Here is a 22,309-nt window from a genome sequence, read left to right as displayed (position 1 = left end):
CTGCGCAAAAATAACTTTATCAGCCTACTGTCATTAACACAAACGCACTGCTGCTGCTGCCTCTGGTAAAAGATGTGATGTTATAGCCCAAATCAATTATTTGGTGATGATAATTTCATTAAGCATTAAGCAAAATATATTTTATACATCTTTTATACTTATGTACAACCTTTACTTTACACTGCTGCACATGCATATCAATACATTCAGATTGGTTAAATGCAGATAAATAGCTAAAATAAATAAGTGATAAAAAAATAAACCCCCTCACAATAGTTTATAAATTGTTAGCACGTAGTTTTTATATTAATAGAATACAATAGCCTAATGAAATTACCGATTTAGCCTATAGGCTTATTTTTAGACAATTTATAAAAGTAAATCAAATAGCCTACAACAATGCCCCACGAATGTAGGCTAACTCATTTGGATGATAATATTAGACTCGGGTCTGTACCTGTTGTTAATGGCCTATCGCAAACCAAACTGAACTTTGCAGTGACGGCGAAAGGCTTGTGTTTGATATGGACTTAAGAATATATCAATAGTATCCTATATTGTGCCATCAAAACGAGTTATATGCACTTATTTAAAGAAAAATGTGTTAACTAATCAAATGAGAGAAGTTTGAAAATGATGCATTTATCCGCCTACCTATTTCTAAATACTTTGATCTTGCCTGTTTTTTTTCCCCTCGCGAAAATATATTTTTGTACCTCTGGTACCAATGACGATGAGACATTAACATCTTGTTTGTTGAAGGTGGGCTACAGCATGTGCCATTTATAAAACCAACCAAACATGATGATCCGCTCAAATTGTTATTTTCCCTTCGGCTTGGAAGGTCAGTAGGCTATAGCGTTATCAAAGTACATTAAAATGTGTTGTGCATTGATAGAAATAGTTTGAAATATGCAATATAGCCCGTCATAATGCCGGCTGTGCATCTATAGTGCCAGATTTTTGTGTTTTTGCTGTCTGCAATGCAACAAATATTATTATATAGAAACAACAAACACGTTAGGTCGCCCAATAATTCTCAAGTAGCCTGTTCTCCATAAAATGTCTGATTCAACTTTCCATTATGAAGTGAAATTATATCGCATAGTGGTGTGTGTTAATGCATTTGGGTTATTCAATAATAAACCATAAAGGTTTCGGGGGGGGGGGGGGGGGGGGAAACATAATTTTGTGTTTTTATTACACAATATTTATGATAAAATAGGCAGAATTTGTAAAGACAAAATTAGCCTAATTTTATTTATTTAAATGTTTATTTAAAACTATGTTTATATGCAGGCCTGCCTCTGAATTTATTCTCAAAATTCCACCTTGTGGGAATCCAGTAGCCCGTTTGTTTGTTTGTTTGTTTGTTTGCTTGCGTGTGTCTCTGTGTACGATTTGTTTGCACATGTGAATGCGTGTGTGCCGTGCGTGTGTCTGTTGTTCAGTCAACCCCCCTGCAATGTCCCCAGCACAAATACACACATATAAGCCCTTCCATTAGAGAAACTTCAACCGTAAATATAAAGCAACTAATTGATGTCGGCATCAGTGAGGTTATTTTTGCGCCCTAATGAGATATATTTTATTTATTTATTTATTATTATTATTAGGCTATTATTATTTTAAAACAATGATGGATTTTTGGTATTTTCTGAATTTCAAAAAAATAAAAAATATTATTTAGGCCTATATATATATTTAAAAAAAAAAAAATATATATATATATATATATATATATATATATATATATATATATATATATATATATATATATATATATATATATATATCCTGGGGCCTTGTTCCTAAATATATTTTGTGTGTTGGGAGCTCCCTGTTGTGTCTCAATGGAAGATAGTACTCTATCCTCTACAAACAGGCTACTAGATATTTCTTTCACTATTTCTTTTCATACTGATCATCACTGTTATTGTTTTCTTTACGCCTGGTGAATATCTAAAAACCTGCATGCATTTGGTTTATCACATTAAATTAATAACCTATAAACACACCCATAAATAAATGATCATCTATAGCTTTATTGCTAGCATTATTATTGTTGTGATTATTGTTAAAAGTAAAAAATAGTATTGTATTAGATCTCGTTATTTTCAACAGCCTCAGTTGTTGCTGCCGATGATGTTGTTCATAGTTATATCATGATTATTAACATAGGCTACGCCAGGAATAACGATGCTTATAGCGTCTTACTATGTGGATAAACGTAATAATGTAGTTTATGTTTAAACTCGTTCACATAAACGTAGGCTATGTACGGACTTTACGCTTTAAGAAAAATATTTTAAAATGCGATAGGCTATATACACGAGATCGAATAACGGCGTTGATAAATATAGCCTATCGTTATCAGAAATGGTACACACATAATGCAAATGCTACGAATATAATGTCACTCTTCAGCGAGTATTATCATCAAATGTTATTTGTGCAGTATAGCTCCATGTAGGCTATATTAAAAAGGCATACGTTTCCGATACAGGAAGTAGTACCTGTTTTCTGTGGCTACCTTTGAGTCCCTTTTGTTTTTCCCCCTGCGGTATGAAAACAAATTGAGGACGCATGGATATGTTGAAACAGCACTCTACAATTATCAAAAAAAAAATTGATTGAGGTTATGTGGTCTGTTTTCTTGGTAGGAGTTTGCTTGGGGAAATGAAAGCCATTGTTGACTAGGCATGAGCATTGGTGGATCGTGTGTATCCTTACGCACTGGAGCAGGCGCTAAGAACTGCTCAATGATTGGCTGCGCGGTTAATACTTATGCTGCTGTGGTTGGCTGCAGTCTCTAAAAGGTTCAAGCTATTTTTTTACAGCTTAGTGTCTGTGGCTCCGTAATTAATTGTAGCTAGCTGTCTCATATCGACGTGTTTTTAAGGAACATGAAATAGTTCTTGTGTTTTTTAATTAGAGGAGTTGCCAGAGCAAGAGATTTGAAGTCCAACTGCTGCTGCTGCTGCTGCTGGTTGTTGCTACTCTATCTTACTTGTGATGTTGGATATGGGAGAAAGGAAAGAAGTCAAAATGATTCCTAAATCATCGTTCAGTATAAACAGTCTGGTTCCCGAAGCCGTGCAAAGCGACAACCACCACCACCACCAACACCACCACAGAGCGGTTCACGAGGAAGAAGAGAAAACTCCTTTACCTGCCCAAGTACAGGAGCAAAAGTCGGAGAACACTTGCGCTAAAAGTGACAATTCATCCCACGACTCCTCTTGCACGGACGAGAAGGAGAAGCAGGAAGAGAAACGGGACTCGAAAGAAGGCGAAGGAGGCAAAGACGGCGACAAGAAAAACGGCAAGTACGAGAAACCACCTTTTAGCTACAACGCTTTGATTATGATGGCCATACGGCAGAGTCCGGAGAAGCGGTTAACCCTTAACGGCATTTACGAGTTCATTATGAAAAATTTCCCGTACTACCGGGAGAACAAGCAGGGATGGCAGAATTCCATCAGACACAACTTGAGTTTAAACAAGTGTTTTGTCAAAGTGCCCCGGCATTACGATGACCCCGGGAAGGGGAACTACTGGATGCTTGACCCCTCCAGCGACGACGTGTTCATTGGCGGCACGACGGGCAAACTTCGGCGGAGATCGACCACTTCTAGAGCAAAGCTGGCGTTTAAAAGGGGCGCGAGGCTTACTTCCACCGGACTGACATTTATGGATAGAGCTGGCTCTTTATATTGGCCCATGTCGCCGTTCCTCTCACTCCACCATCCGAGGGCGAGCAGCGCGTTGAGTTACAACGGCACGTCGTCGGCTTACCCTAGTCACCCAATGTCCTATAGCACAATGTTGACTCAAAACAGTTTGGGGAACAATCACTCTTTCCCGGCCTCCAATGGCTTGAGTGTTGACAGACTCGTGAATGGAGAGATTCCGTACGCCACACACCACCTCACAGCGGCCGCTTTGGCCGCCTCAGTGCCATGTGGGCTCTCCGTGCCCTGCTCCGGGACCTACTCTTTGAATCCGTGTTCAGTTAACCTGCTCGCGGGCCAGACCAGTTATTTCTTCCCCCACGTGCCTCACCCATCCATGACCTCCCAGAGCAGCACGTCCATGAGCTCCCGAGCCGCCTCTTCCTCCTCCCCGCAAACGGCCTCCTCTCTCTCGTGTGACTCCTTAAGGCCTTCCCTACCCAGTTTTTCCTCCGGTCTTTCCAGCGGACTTTCTGATTACTTCACACATCAGAATCAAGGGTCAACATCAAATCCACTTATACACTAACTAGCATCCACAGGATCAGACTGTAAGTGAACATTTTACACCAATTTACACTGTAATATATATAAATGAAAAAAATTACGGAGAATGAACGGACAATGCAAGCCGAATTCCAGGTATTTTGTATTATTATTATTATTATTATTATTCATTTATTTCTGACTGTATACAAACGTCAAGTGTCGCGGAACTGTTTATTATTCCACTGTCAGCAACGTGCAATGTGACCAGAGTTAAAAAAGGATAAAACGTAGGGGTTTTTTTTCTTTCTGGAAAGGCATTATGATTACTTTAGAATGTTTATTTAAATAGTGGTTGCAGTTTTGTCTCATTTTAAATGTTAAAATATCTAATACATTACAGAACAACCTCCAGTCATCATGTTTGCAGTATTATCACGTGTCATGAGCGCACTGGTGAGATTTTTCAAAAAAAATTAACACAAAGTTTTATTTTCATTTTTTAAATAAATATGTTCTATAAGTGCACAATGCCCGTTCAAATCCGTGGCTCCTTGTTGTTTTGTTCATTTAATAATACAGACTGAATAATACATCTATAGTGCATTTTATAGCCTACATATATTAACAATACAGTTTCTTTGTAGACCAAAGAATGGTAATCAAACATAAACATATAGTTTTTTCAGTATTCATAATTTTACAGACAGTTCTGAAGGGGACAGACGTAATGAATGCTTTTAGCTTGTGTTTGCATATTTACTGTATGTGGTCACCACCATGCAGGTCACATTCTTTTTGTAATTAGTGAAATGTCAATACCTGTTGTAATTATAGGTTATAACTTTGCGAACGTGTAACCCGTGTTGAGTAAATGCCTCATAAAATATTGAGTGATTGTTTATGTCGTCTTTAAATTCCATGGTTGTGATTTTGTGGTCTTATGCCCGTGTTTGTCGCTTAAACTGTTAACCGAACAAAATAAAAAAAGTAGGCTAAGTACATTTACTACGAACATTTTGTCTTTATTTGGAAGAACTATAGCTGTCTGAGAATTTAAACTAAACAGGGTGTTTAATAAAACATTTAAGCGACAGTTTGCGGGTAGGCTACATCTCAAGGCCTAGGCCTGCAATGTGTTACAAACAAACATTTTTTTTTTTTTTAAGGAAAGGGGGACAAAAAACAAAACACGAAAATGATTTGGGCTCCTGGCTGCTTTAGCGATAAGCTAAAAAAAAACAGCAAACAATGGCAAACGATATATTATTAGTAGCCTATATTCCTATCGCAAGCCTAACAACCCGACCTTAATAATGTGCATGACAATCAAATTCTTCCATTTCCTTGGGTCATTCTACGCTATTTTGTTCTGAAATATTTTGCTGTAGCTTATTACACGTTTATTACAAGAGTCTCCTGGTTGTAGGCCATATGAGCCATGCATAACGCCTGATAATCACTATCAGCTCTTGTTTTCCGCCAACAATACAGTCATTAGTTGCAATAGTACAGAGTAACAACTTATCTTTCAACACTTAAAGTCCAAGGATTTGTTCCCGTTTTTAAAAGAGACGTTGTGCTAATGTGCACAACCGTAATGCAATAACCTCTGTGCCTTATACAATAGACCGGTGGAACTCAATATCTCCTCGAAAGATGCTATCGCTCAAATGTTAAACGGGGTGACCACTCAAAAACAAAAGCAAAAAAGCAGAGGTCAAAATTAGAAGCAGAAATTTTTTTTCTAGTAGAATGCAAAAGTATAAATTTCATATCACGCTAATTTACCTTGGTGTACTTGCTGAGATGCAAAATGATTTTTTTTAATGGAGCTATTGTAGGATCTTCTGCTCTCGTTCTCTCTTATTTTTAATCTACATTTATATAGATGCTAAATAATTTAAATACGGTACATTTTAATGTTATTTTACCCTACATGATATGTTTGTGTGTTCTCTACATCAAAAGCAGAGCTTGCATCATGTGGCGGATTTTTGTTTAAAGGCTAGTATCATGAACAAAGCATTTTTTTTTCAGTGGGAATCAGTGACAGCAAAATGATGATCTTTGGGCAGTGATTGTTTGTTCTGAGCTTGTTTAATTGGTTTGCATCTGCTTCCGGCCAACAGCGTGAGTTTTCAACACACAAAGATTTGCGATCAATCTGAAGCAGAAACGAGGCCTAAAATCGCACCAATAATTGGAGTCTGCAAGGGAATTATTTTCGGTTCGACGCTGTGTGGACCCATATTTAAGACGAATCGCGTGTATCGAATTGTACAGACATTTATGCAGATTTAATGAAGCAATGCACTTGAAATAATAGTTATTTTTTCCCTTTGTGTCTTTTGACAAGATCTTGTAAGCAGGGTTTAGTCTCAGGCTACACAAAAGGCGTGGTTTCTGCTTATTACCCCGAGGCACAGGGAGACTGTGGGGGGAACCGGGGACAGCCCGCGAGCACATCATCATCATCGTAATATCGCAGTATTCTAGAATTAATGCATTTAACGAAATTGCAAATACAATAGAACATTACAACATTACCAAAAGGAAAACTGCAATACATTTTCCACAATGCATGCGGTTTCGCATATACGTTATACAAGTAAAAATAAATAAATAATAATAACACTGATTGAATATAAAGCATTTTGGTATGTTAATGAAATTACACTGAAATAATTATTTGAGCTCTATGACCAGAAGCTAATTGAAAAAGTGCTAGTACCTGTACACGATCATATATTCCACTTCATTATCTTACGTGTGACAGCTTGTGCTTAAATATTCCCTTCTGCTGTTTGCACATTAAATGTATGTTAAAAAAAATAAAAAAAAATCCTTCATTGGCTCCTAATTTTGCTGCGTAGTATTGGTTGTCTTATAAAATGTCATCACAGTCCTATGAAGAGGCCAGGGTAGAATATGTGATAAAAACGGTGTTAAAATGGTCATTCCCTCTGGCCAATCGACGGATAATGGTGTGGAAAAACGAAGCTTTAACGAAGCTCATCCCACTCTAAACCATTAAAATACTTGTAAAATGCAAAGGACGCTTCCTCTCTTGAAGTAATATGAGCCATACGAGCCAGACAGAGTGAGGGCGCTAGAATGACGCAGAACTGTAGTGACATTAACTTCATATCTTTGCAAAATACATGGCCTCTTGTAAACTTAGTTTTGCCTGTGGCAAGACGAACTGTAATATCATTTACAAGCAAATCCCACAAGCGATAATGCAGAAATTCGCCTCAACTAAACCACTTAACAGCCTTAATATTTTATAACAATTTTATGCACAAAGAAGATGTGGAATGTTTAGTTATTATTATTGTTATTAGCCTATTATTATTATTATTATTAGGCCTTTTGTAAATTCATAAAAACAGCTAGGCTACATCAAAAGCACATCTAACGCTGTTACTTTTAACAATATAAAGAAGGCTAAAATAAAATAATAAAAAATAAAAGAAAAATCACACTATTGTCAGAACAATATAGCCTACAATTGGGCTATCGTGTCCTACAGCTCTATTATTATTTTTTACACACACACACACACACACACACACACACACACACACACACACACACACACACACACACACACACACACACACACACACACACACACCACACACACACACACACACACACACACACAAAAGACTTCCTTAAGCAATATAAAACCAGGTTTACTTGCTATTACACCAAGTAGGCTAATCTTCTTTTGTCTTTGGGTCAACAGTCTGTTTTGGAAGAGGGTTTGTGGTATTCCCCGGTCTATATTGTAGTGAAATATTTGCTAAAGTGAAAGAAAACATTCGACAGATCGTGAATAATCGTTTTAATGAGTGTGTGTAAAGCTCCCGACTTAGTGAAGGGAGCTGTCGGGTTAAACAAACAACTTTGTATCGTGATGAAATTGGATTGCTTAAAAGCGAAATGTAATTCTTCTCATTCATGGTCTCTCCGGAAATGTGCATTTTAAATAGAAAATTCGAATTATTCCAGATACTTTTAGTTATAATTTTATGACAAGCATCATAAAGCAGCTTTTTATAGCCTAACAAGCAAAAACACACGTAGTGACAATAGTATAATTATTTTTATTTTCTTTCTCTATTATTGATTTTTTTTTAAGTCAAATTTTTACCTGTGAATTAAAATATTATCAGATGTTTTTCGTGTCTCTTTGGTGAAAAAAACCCCGTCTTGTTTGACTTATTGTGAGATTCAAGAGCAATATCACTCTTATTTAAATGCTTGTAGCTTATGAACTTTGGTCTAAATGTCGTCTTGTTTTACGACAGTTTTTTAACCACAATGGAGTGTCCACTGAGAGACCTTTTGTGTTCCGGGTCCTATGGAAGTTAACCCCAATGGAATTAGCTACCAAAAATAAGATGCGCCATATATAGCCTACATTTTTTTTAATAAATAAAAAAAGAGACAAATTTATATCTTTCTTTCTTTTGTTCTTTCTTTTTTTAAAGTTTGATTTCTATAAAGTTATTGCGATCTCATGTGTCCCTTGGCCTCCGTTCATCCCAGTTCTCCGTTATTTATAGCCTACCCATATTTCCCCATCCTGTCTCTCTCTCTCTTTATTTCTATCTCTCTTAAATCGTGCGTGCTAGTGACCATGAATTCATTTCTCAATTCATGACTTTAAATTTATAATTTTTGCCAATATTCTTGATTGCTGTCTCATATGATCCGAAATAATGTAAATTCACAATGGCAAAATAGCACTGTAAAATGGGGAAAATAAAGCAACGGTAATTTCACCGCATGTTCTGTATTTGATGACTAATACGTTTTTGTCTGTTAAGACACTATTTATTTATTTATTTATTTATTTGTTGAATCGTTTTGTCACAGATTTGCTGGTAGCCTACTGTTAAAACATCGCAAGGCCATTTCTGTAGAATGTTTCGTATCAGAACTAATATCTTACTGAATATCGTTTTGAACTTGACTGCAATTTGGATCCACATTTTTTCAATCGAATTCTAAATTATTTTTTACAATAAATTGTGAAAGTTTGAGCATTAGTATCGTTTGTTCAGTCTTATAACAGACCCCAAAGCTTTTTGGAGAATTGTGTGACAAATAAAGACATGCGCTAAACCAATATGTTTAGTCTGGTGTATTTGGTCACAAGAAGCAAACACCACCTGGGATGCATGATGCATAATATCATTCATTCAGGCTAATGGAAAAAAATGAATAAATAAATAATAATAATAATAATAATAAATAAAATAAAAATATATATAGTTGTTTTAAGTAGCCTAAATTATTATTCATACTACTACTGCTGCTGCAACTATTAGGCAAATGTTATTTTGCCACTGTTGTTTTGACACTTTTATTATTTAAGTAAACAGCTGTTTTATTTAGGCCTAAACGTTACCAACAGGTGCCAAAATTCTTCTTGTTACCTGACATCACTCCTTCTCTTGTAAAGTACTATCTATCAAAAGCAGCCTCGAGACAATACGTGGAATCACAGCCTTCGTGCTATCAAATTGCAAACTCCCAGTGCGGGTTGGGTGTCCGAAACGGAACCAACAGGCTTACAAAAAGGACTGCTGATTGTAATGAATTCTTGCTCGCGCCTCTGAAACGACTGATAGATTAATGCAACAAGCTCTTATTTGTGATGTCACATCAGTGTGAGTTTCTTTTTAAACTAGTCATTATTTTCAAGGTCTGAGCAGCCTTTTTTCTGATATGACATGATATGTGTGACACAACGTTCATATAAATATTGTAAATGCTGTACAACACCAACCTTCATGTATAGCCCAGAGCTTTCTCTTCGGTTACATACAAACATATTCCAAAATTATTTGCAGGCAAAAATAATATGTTTTGTATTTTATTATAATTTAGAGATTTCACAAGCAATCCTAATTGTGATTATAAACACATACACCCATGGGTTTTTTATGAACCCATTGTACTTTACTTTAATATATATATATATATATATATATATATATATATATATATATATATATATATATATATATATATATATATATATATATATATAATTCTAAAATCAAATGGTATTGTGGAGAAACATGCAGTAGCCTAATAACAACGAATATAATATTGTGAAAATAATAATTAATGTCAATACATTGTTTGAGAGAACAACAATAGGCTAATAATAATAATAATAATGTTGCACTGGCAAATCAAGTACCACGAGGAGGTTCCATCTTCAAAATAAACCAAATTTGGGTCTGACAAAAGCAGAAAGAAAGAAAGACGTTCGCTGTCAGTCTGGCCAATCAAGCAGAGATGCATCTATCATTTCCTTCGACTTCCGCCCGCGGTCTGATGGACAGCACGCTGTGGTGTCCTGAAAGACCATATCTGAAAGCAAAATGTAAATCAATACGTATCACAAACATGTGTATTATTATTTGAATACACATATTGTTCTAGACAAACAAACACCGGAGAAGTTATTCGTTGGAGGCGGAGGAGGCCCAGAGAAGGATGGGCCTGGCCTTTAAAACGGTCCCATCATAAACACGCGTAGGCCTATAGGTTGAAAAGCCACAAAGCCATGTTGTGCCTCATCGTTTACAGATTATTTCACTCAATCTATTCCTATAGGATTCCTTCTTGAATTATTCCGACGAACTAATTCGACCGGTTCTTCGAGAAGAGAATGAAGATATTTCCCTATTCCTTCTTTTGGGGTGAGGCAGGTTGTCTGTCAGTGAGGTATAGGCGACAGTCTGTCTACAAGCCGTAAGCTGATCTGCAGAGTGCTAGAGGAAAACGGGCAAGATTCCTGGCCTGCAAGCCGAGATATTGATCTACCTCAGCCACCTAAACAAAGCCTCACCTGTTTCCCTTGTCCATACTTTATTTTATGCAGTCTAATGCTTGTTTTGTTTGACATTTCTTTTATTTCCATGGATCCGAACTTTGATACACTTTTGGGAGTACTACATAAACACCGTGTTGTACCCGAACATCCAGATCTCACCAGCAGCATTAGAGACCACCCTTCTCTCCCGGTGCAGAAAATTACTCCCCGTTGTCTTTACAGTTGGGCCAGAAAAGAAAAGTTTTCATTCAGCGGCGCAGTGTCCAATAACATCCAACGTGAGATAAAACTAATTACTCCATTATGCCTCCAGAGTTAATGTTTCATAAATTGGATCCACTAAAAGCTCCTTTATTATTTATCAGGCTTCGCTTTGGGCTGCTTGTTAAACATATCAAGATTACTTTCGGATCTTGTACAACTATTCGTCTGCAATGGTGTCGCACAGATTCATTCATACAGCCCTGCATGCGCCCACCTCTTTTATCAGTATGCCTTGAACACGGCGCTGCTGCCGCTGACAGACAGCCAACTTAACCAGAGAGGAAAACGTTGCCTCTGCTAATTTCATTCCTTTGTTCATCTCGGATGCAAATGCATGCGGATTTGTTGGAGCCATAATATTTTACAACATTTGCGAGAGCGAGAATTATTATTATTATTTTTGAACGCATAGAGACTCACGCGACATATAAATCGGAACAAACAGGTGCCAAAGCCCTGTGGCATGCGGCGCGTGCTTTGACATCTTACGTGATGGGGAATAAATATTAACATAAACGTCACGCGGATTACAGAGTACAGGGTGTGAGACTATATCCTGCCTAGTTGTGAAAAGTCATCATTTAAAGAGTTTACATCCGATTCGCGAAATTGTCGATTGTCGTAGCGATCAAACAGCGCAGGCGGTTACCATAAAGACAATGCTCTCGGTTGGTTATTTTTAAACGACTTATGTATTTGACGCCAAAATACGCTAATCATATTTCCCTAACAAACAAACATGTAAACAGCAAACGTGTGTACTTTGACACTTGCTGTCGTTTGTCTTCAGTAGCCTAAATAGCTATAAAAGATTCTTTGACGGTTCCATGAAGAACCTTTAACATTCATGGAAGCCTTCATTTGCACTAAAGGTTCTTTAGAATTTTAAAATGTTCTTCACACTAAGAAATTTACATTTACATTTATGCATTTGGCAGACGCTTCGCATTCAGGGTACACATTTTACCTTTTGTCAATTCTTGCTTTCCCTGGGAATGGAACCCATGACCTTGGCGTTGCTAGCGCCATGCTCCACTGTTTAAGCTACAGGAAAGCTGGTCTGATGCTAAAACACCCATTTGGAACCTTTATTTTTAAGAGTGAGATTCTGATTGAATGCCATGCAAAACGTGGTGGCTGTAACAGCTGCTCTGGATGATCATCCTTACACCTGTGAAATATATGAATGGACAATACTCTAAATGGTAGCTGTGGCATCGTTCCAAAGAGAGCAGATAGATGTGGGCCATCCGTGCCCATCTTATCAGTGCATCGCTTTCTGACTCTTTATACTGATAAAAATGGTGCCTTACAGCCAGACTTTGGCTGCTCAACAAACAAGGCAAACTTCTCCATTGCCAGCCTGCAGGAGATTGTATGCAGGAAGACGTGTTAAGATGCCTGATTGTTTGAGAATGTTACAGAGACAGGCCCAAAGGATTTGGGCACAAGGACTTGAGATGAGGTTGCAAACCATCGGTGCTCTAATTTGTGTGGCATTGTTGACTAAGATCAAGGGGGTATTCCACAGGACGGACTGGGAGGAAAGATGCTGAGATCTGAGGGAGCATGCGTGTCTATAGCTAGCTGAGCACACAGTGCTATCAACTACAAACTGGGGGTCTGTGGGTTTGATTCCCCAGTGGGGCACCAGAGAGAATGAATGGATAACAGAAGGGTCCTAGTGTATAGTACTGCCGTTGTGCACCTGAGCAAAGCACTTAACCCCAAGTTGAGTGCTGCATCATGTTACTCTGGTCCCCTTAACCCCTCCTCCATCCAGGGCACCACCGCAAAAGAGAAACTGTTCTCTAAGAGTTTTCCCAGGTTAAATAAAGGTATAAGGGGGAAATGGGAGTATTGATATTGTGAGAAAATCTGGCTGTTTGCTTTGAGGTGCAAGAGATATTCTTTTGAAGAAACAATAATGCCAGTATCGAGTGCTGTGACGTTCTTAAACACCTTGGTAAATAAGGATTTGTGCTTTTTTTCGAAAACAAAAATGATGTACTTCATTTTAAGTTAAACTTTACATGTAAAAGTGTGCACAAGTAAATTGTGATACATGAAGTTTGACGATTTATATAAATCATGTTGTCCGAATACTTGAGTTTGAGGACTTAAGAGTCTGGGAGGAAATAAGGGTGTTTAAGGTGCCTCCTATTGACCTCTACTCTGTCCCTCTGATGCTTTGTGCACAAGCCCGTGACATGTTGAATAGTTTTCACTATTCATACTCGTCAGAGTGACCGCACTTCAAGGAGGACCAGAGGAAGGGAAGGAGACAGAGAAAAAGAAAGAAAAGTGATTGTCACGTATTATTTGGACATGACTATAAAGGTGGTGCTGGTGGCATATGGTCATCTACATTGAACACCAATCTGGAATTTAGTATTAGCAAAATGACAAGCTTATTCTATGTATAAATATTAAATATTGGCTATTGAGATATAATGTAGGTAAAATTGTGGTCAGAAATAGTGAAAGTTAAATGTTATTGGTACCCTTGGCAGAAAATTCTTGTGCATCCTCAGAAGTAATCATCATAAGTAAAACTGATGGACAATAACCATCACTATTACTAGAATTGAGAATGTTATTTTATAATACTCGGCAGAGTTGCATTTTGAAACCAATTTGTGTAAAGGTGGAGATGGCCGTCATATGTTATTCGTTGCTTTCTGACAGAAAACACATTTTCCATCAAAATAATGAAGATCTTTTTTTGTTTATTTTATTTAAAGAATATATTTACACAGGGACAGAACAATGGCAAAAATAAACGAATGTTCTGTTGCTCTTATTTTGCCATTATACATTTCTTTAATTTATCAATCCATCAATCTTACCGTATATGACCATGGATGTGTTTTATTTGGCTCTTTACATCAACAAAAAGCACGTCTCATTAATAAAATATTACTTTATAATAGAACTCAAAATGTTTTGTGTATTTTAATAAATTCCTAATTGAATTTAAATAGTTTTGACTTGTCCTTACATTATGATCTTTGTCTGAAATGTACAGGTGTTAAAGATGTTTTGCGGTGCTCTATATTCGCTATTGTCAGTGTGCGCTCAGTATAATTTTAGCAGCATATGTTTTTCTTTTCTTTTTTTTTTTTTAAATGTAAGGTAAATTTAGCTTTATTACTGTTATCTTGCCTTATGATGAATGATCTGGCATCTGTTAGTGTTACTGTGTCACCATTTCTCTTAGTGCCAAAGAGACAGGGGAGGGGGGGCAGAGGGATGTGCATAAATTGAAAAGAGAAATAACAGTCTTAAATTTGTCATTGTCTTCCTCCTAGATGTCTGGCAGTGTGTGCTGCAGTAGCCTGAATCCACCCTGTGATGCGTTACTCACCCATGCTGAGAATGTTTACAGTTGTAATCAAGGTCCATGTAACTTGTTTGTGAAATGTTTTGCCTTTATGTTTTAGAGGTGCTATACAATTTGCAAATAGTAGGGCATGAAGTCACAGTTTGATTAAATTGCTGTCAGAACAAAAAGGAAAGAAAAAGAAAACAGAAGCATTGTACAAATCCAAGACTATTGTTTTGCATTTCATTTTTCTCTCTTTAGACAACCTTTATTAATTTAAATGAAATAGAAAATAAAACATTGGCATTGTGCAACAATTTGCTTTGCATATGAAGATCTGTATATTTTCTATATTTTACAAGCAATGTTTTGTGACATTTTGTTTGTTGTCAAGACAGTATTCCTCTGTTGCTAATGTTTTTGCTGTAAAGAAGGACCCTACTGTGACCCAGTAAATTGTTACTTTGGGAGATAAAAACATATCTGTTGTCATTGATTCCTTTGGGGAGAGAAGCCTTTGCATGACCGCTGAAGCTTCTTTTGTATTACCTGAAATGTTTCCCTTGGCCAGTTTGCTGACAGAAATGAAACTGATGCATTTTGCATAAATAATATCATATTTAACATGTTTGGCAGCTTGTATACTTAAGGAAACCTGGAACAAAGGTCTCCATAGACACACACACACACACACACACACACACACGGGTATATGCAATGGACCAGTGTCACAGCAGCTATTTTAATGAGAGCTCATGCATTTATTTAAAAAATAAATAAAAATAAACATGTATCAGGCCATGACACATTTCCCTCATGTGATGTGAGAGGTTTAAGCTTGCACACTTTCAACACCCAAAGGCTTTACTCACTGTAGACATTACAGGTCTCCAGAGATATCATCTTGAGGGTGTCTTTTATTGTCTACAGTTTTGAAAGTAAACAACACATGTCTCATTCAAAGAGAACGAATACATCATGGAGGAGATAATGAGGGCTTTTCGTTGTTTTCTTAGGTGAGAAAACATCATAATGGAAAAGTGTGAAAAAAAACATGCCTCGAAATAATATATATATATAACAAATTAATAGGAACAATGTATTTTTTGTGTGTATTGCAAAACACTTTTGCTGCTATCGAGGTGGGATATGGGTAAGGTTAGTGACTGGTTTGGTAGGTTTAAAGGTGGGTTGAGGTGTAGAGGAAGGGTCAACAGTAAATGTAACTATATGTAATTACTTTCAGGATTTAAAAAAAAAAAAAATATATATATATATATAAAACATTTAAGTGCATTGTAGCTATCCAATGATTCATTTCAATGTTTTTTTAAATAAAATGTTGTATTATACATTATAGTTGTATTAATTGCATGAATTGTGTGTACTGTTTATATGTATATATAAATACACACTCCATGTATATTTAAGAAAAATGTGCATGTACTGTAATATATGTGTGTGTGTGTATATATATATATATATATATATATATATATATATATATATATATATAAAACATTTTTTTCTTAAATATATACAGGCATGTACTGTGTATAATTATTATGTATATATAAATAAATACACACTTATTCATGTATATATTTAAGAAATATGTGCATGTATACTGTAGCCTATATATATTTATATAGTTTATCTTGTATATAAATATACATATTTTATATATAAATATAAAATATTCCTTAAATATATACATGCATGCATATGTATTTATATATACATAATAATTATACACAGTACACACACATATATTATTTAAATACAAACTTTTATTTTGGATGCGATTAATTGATTTCCCAGCACTAATATTATTACATACATTTCCTCACCACAAAATCTGATCTGTCCAAATATAACATCATTTCTAATGCATTCATTGCCCTTATCAATCAATTCAAATGTCTACAAGAAATTATCAATAAAATGACATCCCAACCTTTCATTTCTTGACATAAATAATAATAATAGATGCAATATTACGTTGTGGTCAATCAATCAATCAATCAATCAATCTATCTATCTATCTATCTATCTATCTATCTATCTATCTATCTATCTATCTATCTATCTATCTATCTATCTATCTATCTATCTATCTATCTATCTATCTATCTATCTATCTATCTAAAGATAAGTTTTGCAAAAAAAATAAAAAAAAATAATTTCAAAAAGGATCTACTTCAGGTCATGCATGAATAATTCAAACAAAATAAATCAACAATGATACAAACGCTCTGGGGTGATTCTCTGAATGATGACATAATCATTGAGGTATCGGAAGAGAGCAGATGCATAGCCTGTGTGTTGTTTCTGTCGCAGAGACCCAACACGGATCAGAGCTCGAGCCCCAGTTTCAACACAACGGCCTGCGCGCCTCATGCAACAAATAAAAATACCTCTCTCCTCGTAGGCCTACTCATGCTGCGATGGTTTTTGGATCATTTGAGAAAATAAAGAGATGCAGACTTTCATTCGGCCCTCTGGGTGGGTGGAACACGGAACCCAGGCTGCCCTCGCCAACAATTTTACTGAGTAATTATCTACTTGGATTCATGGGAGTTTACTAAACAAACGGCAGCCCCACTGCGCCCCTCTCAGGCTATTCGGCCCAGATCAATTCTGCATCACAAAGCGCCATCGATGATCACCCTGATACACTCAGCACCTATATATGCATCGATTATTTTTGTGTCAGGTGTCCATTTTATAAATGTGCTACCTCCATGCATCTTATTAGCCTTAATTATTCACCCGAACAGTTCTGCATGCTGATGGCCATGCTGCTGTTGTTTATAGCAATTATGATTCATATTCCTTTGCCTTGCTTTTAAATAAACAACACGAACAGTCTGTCATCCTCAGACCAGTCAATTGCACTAGAACGGCTATTAGGGCAGATATAGCCTAGCTCCAGAGTCCCAAAAATCAATGCCACCGTGATTAGACCGATGACAGCAAATTCACAGTTTCAGTCGAGAGTGTTCAGGAAGAGACGAGGTGTATGGCAAATAAGTCGCACTTGTCTGCACACAAAGGAAAAATCCCCCGTCTTTGTTTATAAGGTGTAAAAATCCGGAATGATTGCACGGTACCGAGGACAGTCAGGCTGTTTTGTCGACATCATTTTATGAAAAAATATTTCTGACCATTTTCAAAGCAGTTGTGTATCGATTCACTGAATTGCCCAACGTTAATCGACACGTTTGATTTAATCGACCTCAGAGAACAAATACAGCAAAATAAAGACAGAAGAAAAAAAAATCAAAGGATAGAAGGCTATTTTATCTCATAACAAAACAGAACATTGGGTTGCAACATTCATAAAACAAGGATAATGTAAACGAAAAACTATTGTCAAAATAGCCTACAACCGTCAAGATGATGTGTCCTGCGACGTAGACTGCCAGGTTTTATTCACCTGAATTCACCTCAATATACGTCAGACACGTGTCATTGTCGCTTTATTTTTTATTCTTATTTTTATTCTTATTTTTTGTTCCCAAAATATTAGGCTTGATAACAGAGCATGGTAAATGCAAATAAAAAAATAAAAAAATCAGTCATACAAATTAAGCTATCTATCCTGCATCAAATATTTCAAATGTGCAGCGCTTTATGAAAACAAACATAAAATAGGTTAGGCCCTACTTAGCGGCAAAATGACTTCCTTGGGGTGACATGGAATGCACACTACAAAGGATTGGTGGAAGGCCTCATTTGCGCTCTTAATTCGTTTGGAAGGATCTTTGGAAATGCTTCCTCTTCACGCGGTGGTCGTTAAGGGCGCAAAATGCAGCATGGAATTCACTCATCATAAGCATGGGTCAAATAATTAATAAATAACTTTGCAACGGTCATTTATCAAGTGTTTGATGACGTTCCTGGACATTCCAAAAAAAAGAATAATTTTCAAGTGAACTACTAGGCTACAGATGCAGTGTAGGAATACTGCATAGAGAATGGGCCTCGTGGACTCTTTTATAAGCCCTTTTTTAAATTGACATTGCTTGATAATTTCGAATTGAAGTCGACAAAATAAACCGTTTCTGTTACTTCTAATATGTCAAACAAACACAAGTGTGTTTTTGCGCCGCTTGTCAACTTGTGCGTGAAGACACGCGCGGTTTAAAAAAATATATTGCCCGTTCGTTTAAGCGTTCCTATCGCGGAGACAGACCTTTGTTTACTAATTGCGGCAGTTATGTTTGTTTGGAGAGTTTTGAGGAAAGAAAATGGAAAGTCTCTGACTGCTGATCTTAACCACACAGTCCAAGATCAATCACTTTCTGCGAATGTATATTATTAAACAGCATGGGGTGGCTGAGGCGCGAGGCACGGGGCCGTCAGGAGTCCAGGGCTCCGAAGCGGCTCCTCTCTCGCGCTGCAACAGGGCAATTGTTGACACGCTTTTTCCTGCCAATCTGCAGCTCTCCTCCGAACGCGGCTGCCATGGCAACCTGCTCTTACCCCTCACTTACGAAGTTGTGCACGCTTCCAATGATTGTCGACTCACGAAAACGAGGGAGAGCTGCTCTCCACTGAACTGGATTTTGTCGTGGTCGGCTGAAATAGAAATAGCCTTACACCACTGCTATTTCAGTTGGCGAGACGCACACTGACAAGAGTCGAAGCTGGTGGCCGCGTTGGGCGTTTGCTGTATGTGGAATTTGTTCTGGGTGTTTCAATAGTGCATCCATTTTCTTTCCTGCATGGAATATTAAAAACAACAACAAATTCATGTGTAAATATTCACGCTTGAAAAATAACGGTTATTGATTGTTCCACGAAGAACCTTCAAGGTCCATATGGAACCTTTATAGTGGAAAAAGGTTCCATAAATAGTTTTTCTGTTCCATGTGCATTTTTGAGATGGTTAATGAGTGTTTTAATGATGATAAAGATTAAACCAATGTCTTCCAATTGTGTATTACACTCAATTTAATATCCATCTTTCCTTCCTTCACAGGGCCATATAACCCCCCCAAAAAAATCATTTTGTGGTCAATCAACATGAGTCGTTCTATGACAGCTTCTTGAAAATGTCCCTTCGGTTACATTGTTGTGCCCAGAGACACACTTTCCTTTCACAACAAATCTTTCCTGTCTTATTATCTGCCAACGTACACAACGGCCTCTTCCTGTGGTACATCTTTCTAACAGAACAGCAAAAAGTACACACACTGTACCACCTTCTCGCATGCTGAATGTGTGCAGGGGACACAAGGACTAGCCTCACTCGTCTCATTATCTTAATCTACTGCTTTCACCTGTGCCCAGCTCCAGCAGGAACACTCTCATATATCGACCTGCTGGCCACAAAGAGCCGCCGCTCCACCACTAAAGTCCGGTAAGCGATACCTCAGGGTGTCATACTGAAAATTGGACTTGGATTCAACCAGGGAGTCTTGCTAAGTAAGGGCAAGACCACAGGAGAAGTCTTTATTCAAAACAGATGTGCTGGAACACACAAGAGCCGCGCAATGTGTGTCTGTTTTCAGACAGCTAATCTGTGAGTAGGAGAGACAAATAATGAATCAAATGCGCTTGGAGTTTTGGTGAGGTCACGAGGGGGAGATCTGTTCGGTCGGGGTGGATAGAAGACATGTGGCGATGGGACATTCGCAAATGCTTTGTTATAATATAATACATGTATTACCCATACGTGAACTGATGCTGTGCTGTCCGCTATTATTGCAAAGCCCTGGCTGATCTTTACTCTGGTTGCAAACACACAAGAAGCACCTGCGCTGCAGTAACAAAGCACCTGTGCGGTTATCATGCAATGACAATCATTTGGTGCATGTAATGGAAGGAGGAACCAGTGTGTCAGAAAGACCACTAATGGAATAACATCAGTAAGAATAGTGTACATCTGTCATTCAGCTACTGAAATACATCTGATTAGAGAGTAATTAAGTGACCTTCAAAGCCCCGCGTGACAGATTAATATATACCTGACATCTCAGAGGTGTAACTGACATTGTGAGGGCAAAAGTTTTTGCATGAGTGTCTATACTGAGGAGAATATTTATGAAAACTGAAGACACCATTGACAGCCACAATTAGGCCTACCATTACCAACAGTAAGAATATGAACAGACCAAACAAGCAACAATAGCCTGTAATTGAAAAAATTGTGCATCCCACCCAGAGGACAAAATGAGTGTTTTGTGCTTTCTTTTCAAAGCATTTGTCTTAAATCAGTTGAGTCAGGCTTTAATTACAGGAAATCTGGAAACCAACTGATATAACAGGCTACCTAAAAATAACAGGCCGAGTACTTGAAAAGTTGTCCAACATGTTTGAATTTCAAATCACTCGGATAAAAATGAAGGATTGCGAGGTTCACGCTTTGTGATTGTAAAGGTTGTTAGCGCTGTGAATAACAGCTGTATCTCATGCAATGCTGCAGTACATAAACACTTGTGATGTCTTCGACACTACCAGTTTAAAAAAATGTAACATTTATGATCAAATAAATATAATGATGAATCATAACAGCTTGCAGACATGTTGTCATTTTCCAGGGGTTATCAGTAGGTGATTTATCCGAGTGAGGTTTGTATATTTGTTGCATATACAAATAAAGTGCATCAAATCTATTTCCTTTTCAACCATTTTCTTTATCCATATGAAATATCAAAGAACAAAAGCAAAAATCATTTTTAAATTAAAGTAATAATTGTTTCAGTTGCTATAAAGCCCACAAGTAATGCAAAAATATGCATTTCCTCTCAATGATGGGTTATGAGTGAGAAATCAGCATGGTCTTCACAATATTTTAGGACACATTCATAAATGATTCACAATATTTAATCATACATAGGTAGGTATATAAATAAAGTAAATCAACTACATAATCGCAAGCCTCAGTCAACAACAACAAAACAGGTGTTCTAAAACGTACAAAATATAAAATTAAAATAAATGAGCACACCTACACTTACTACTTAATACTGGCCCTAAATGGATATTTCACCACAAAATCTTTTCAAAATGTCATCATTTACTCACCCTCTTGTCGTTTCCAAACCTACACGACTTTCCTTTTTTCTATGGAAAAAGATTTTTTTTTTTTTCCCTTTAAGGTTCATTATTAGTCAGTATTAATCGAATCAGCTCAGTTTATACTGAAGTGCATTGCAGATTAATATTTATTGCCCTCCAACAAACATTGCATGGTAAGAATAATAATATTTATCCGTTTCAACCTTTGTGGAAGTAAAAGATTATTTGTTATGCAATAAAACAATGTTATGTAACCGTTGAATGCATTGTTCGTTTTCTTTTAATTATTTACATAGTCATGCTGTGTAGTTCATGCACTAATTTTGATTAGTTTAACAAATATTGTGCATGATAACTGAGGCGTCAAACTGAAAAAGGGCACACAAACACAAACTCTTCAGACCCACAGATGTGCTTTTGGGTATATGTCCAAATTCATCTTACACTTTTGCCACAGATAAGGGCGATATTCGAGCCTTGCGCAGTTTTAGGGCTCATGTCCTGGGGCTCATGTCCCTTGCAGTTCGCATGAGTGGTGTATCGCTGACCACTCAACTGCGTGCCCTGACTGACCTGGGAACAGCTGTGAGATAAAGATATCACTGA

The 22,309-nt window shown here is 37.0% G+C and overlaps 1 protein-coding gene across 2 annotated transcripts; it reads left to right on the top strand.

Moving 5' to 3' along the window:
* Positions 1 to 2,764: 2,764 nt before the first annotated feature.
* Positions 2,765 to 21,189, top strand: foxg1a (forkhead box G1a). 2 transcript variants are annotated; one of them, XM_079832807.1, is made up of 2 exons: positions 2,765 to 4,285; positions 14,661 to 15,147. In XM_079832807.1, exon 1 carries the CDS (start codon positions 3,016 to 3,018, stop codon positions 4,261 to 4,263), a length of 1,248 nt encoding a protein of 415 aa, XP_079688933.1. In that variant the 5' UTR covers positions 2,765 to 3,015; the 3' UTR covers positions 4,264 to 4,285; positions 14,661 to 15,147. The 2 variants fall into 2 exon arrangements, with proteins under 2 accessions (XP_079688933.1, XP_079688934.1); XM_079832808.1 differs by lacking the exon at positions 14,661 to 15,147 and adding an exon at positions 19,662 to 21,189 and having other exon boundaries at positions 2,937 to 4,285.
* The last annotated feature ends 1,120 nt before the right edge of the window (positions 21,190 to 22,309 follow it).

This window comes from Gobio gobio (assembly GCF_949357685.1).
Source record: "Gobio gobio genome assembly, chromosome: 13".
Classification (NCBI taxonomy): Eukaryota; Metazoa; Chordata; class Actinopteri; order Cypriniformes; family Gobionidae; genus Gobio; species Gobio gobio.
The sequence above is the reverse complement of the archived record's forward strand: the minus strand, read 5'-3'. Positions and strand labels throughout refer to the sequence as shown.